General features: G+C 51.8%; 1 protein-coding gene across 1 annotated transcript; it reads left to right on the top strand.

Annotated features, from left to right (window-relative positions):
* Positions 1-503: 503 nt before the first annotated feature.
* Pmar_PMAR009224 (hypothetical protein) lies at positions 504-887 on the top strand (the record flags this gene model as incomplete). Its single annotated transcript, XM_002775022.1, has 3 exons — positions 504-569; positions 612-739; positions 788-887. The coding sequence occupies 3 exons, from the start codon at positions 504-506 to the stop codon at positions 885-887; spliced, it is 294 nt and encodes a 97-aa protein (XP_002775068.1).
* Positions 888-1001: the final 114 nt, after the last annotated feature.

Raw genomic sequence — 1001 nt, 5'->3', positions numbered from 1 at the left:
AGCCCTTCGACGAGGGAGTTCTTCTCTCTCTGCGAGTTCCTGCTGGAGCGTATTGATCCCAACCTGATCGTCTCTGCTCCCCAAAAGAAGAGCACTCCTGAGGACCTCATCTCAATCGTCAGGTGGGTTCGTCTCTATACAGAATGTTATTGATAACTTCATCTTAGGACGAAGCTGTTGTATCCCTATGATGTGCCCAAGTCAGCCCTGGCTAGTGTTGGGGCCATCACCACATGGCCTGCCCTTCTGGGGTTGCTCAGTTGGCTGGTGGAAGAGGCAGATGAGGCGGACAGGATGAGGGAGCGAATTAATTCAGTTTCTGATACCTGTCGGGTACCCGAGACCTCGGGCAGATTGCCATCTGTATGTGATCGCCTCAGGCTCGAGAGAAGGCGCTTGGTACGGCATATACTTCTTGGGTGCAAGCGGGCCAGGCCGAAACACTGGTGGGGAGTGTCTGTTACTGAGTGCTGAGGAGCACTCCATCTCAGGAGGAGACTGCGATGCTCGACAAGATAGAAGGCCTGACTAGGGCGCAGTATGAAGAGCTGAGGAGCGAAAATGCGAAGGTGACTGCAGAGGAGTGTAGGTGTGGGTGATCGTGTGGTTAGTGCTTGAAAATAATCGGGGACAATGAGGCGGCTATAGAGAAGATCAAGGAAAGTGGCGATCTGGACGACCCCGAGCAGTATGAGAGGAAGAACGAGGAAATACGTGGGTGTGTTGCGGAGAAGGAGCGGTATGACAGTGTAGTTGAACTTTGACATGGTAAGAGTTTTTAATGCAGTGAAGTTGGAGAATTAAGAAGGCGTGAAAAGGAAGCGGCTGAAGAGAGGCAGAAGTGGGAAGAGAGGACGGCGAGGGAGAAGGAAAAGGAGAGAAATTGAGGGATCGGGTCTCTGTCACTGACAAGGGCATATCCTCTATTGTGATGGTTTTTAGATTGACGAGCTCAGTCAGCGGGTCGATGCCCAAACGTATAGTCATGAGGATCTAGCGCA

Source organism: Perkinsus marinus (assembly GCF_000006405.1).
Source record: "Perkinsus marinus ATCC 50983 genomic scaffold scf_1104296956960, whole genome shotgun sequence".
Classification (NCBI taxonomy): domain Eukaryota; phylum Perkinsozoa; order Perkinsida; family Perkinsidae; genus Perkinsus; species Perkinsus marinus.
The sequence above is the reverse complement of the archived record's forward strand: the minus strand, read 5'-3'. Positions and strand labels throughout refer to the sequence as shown.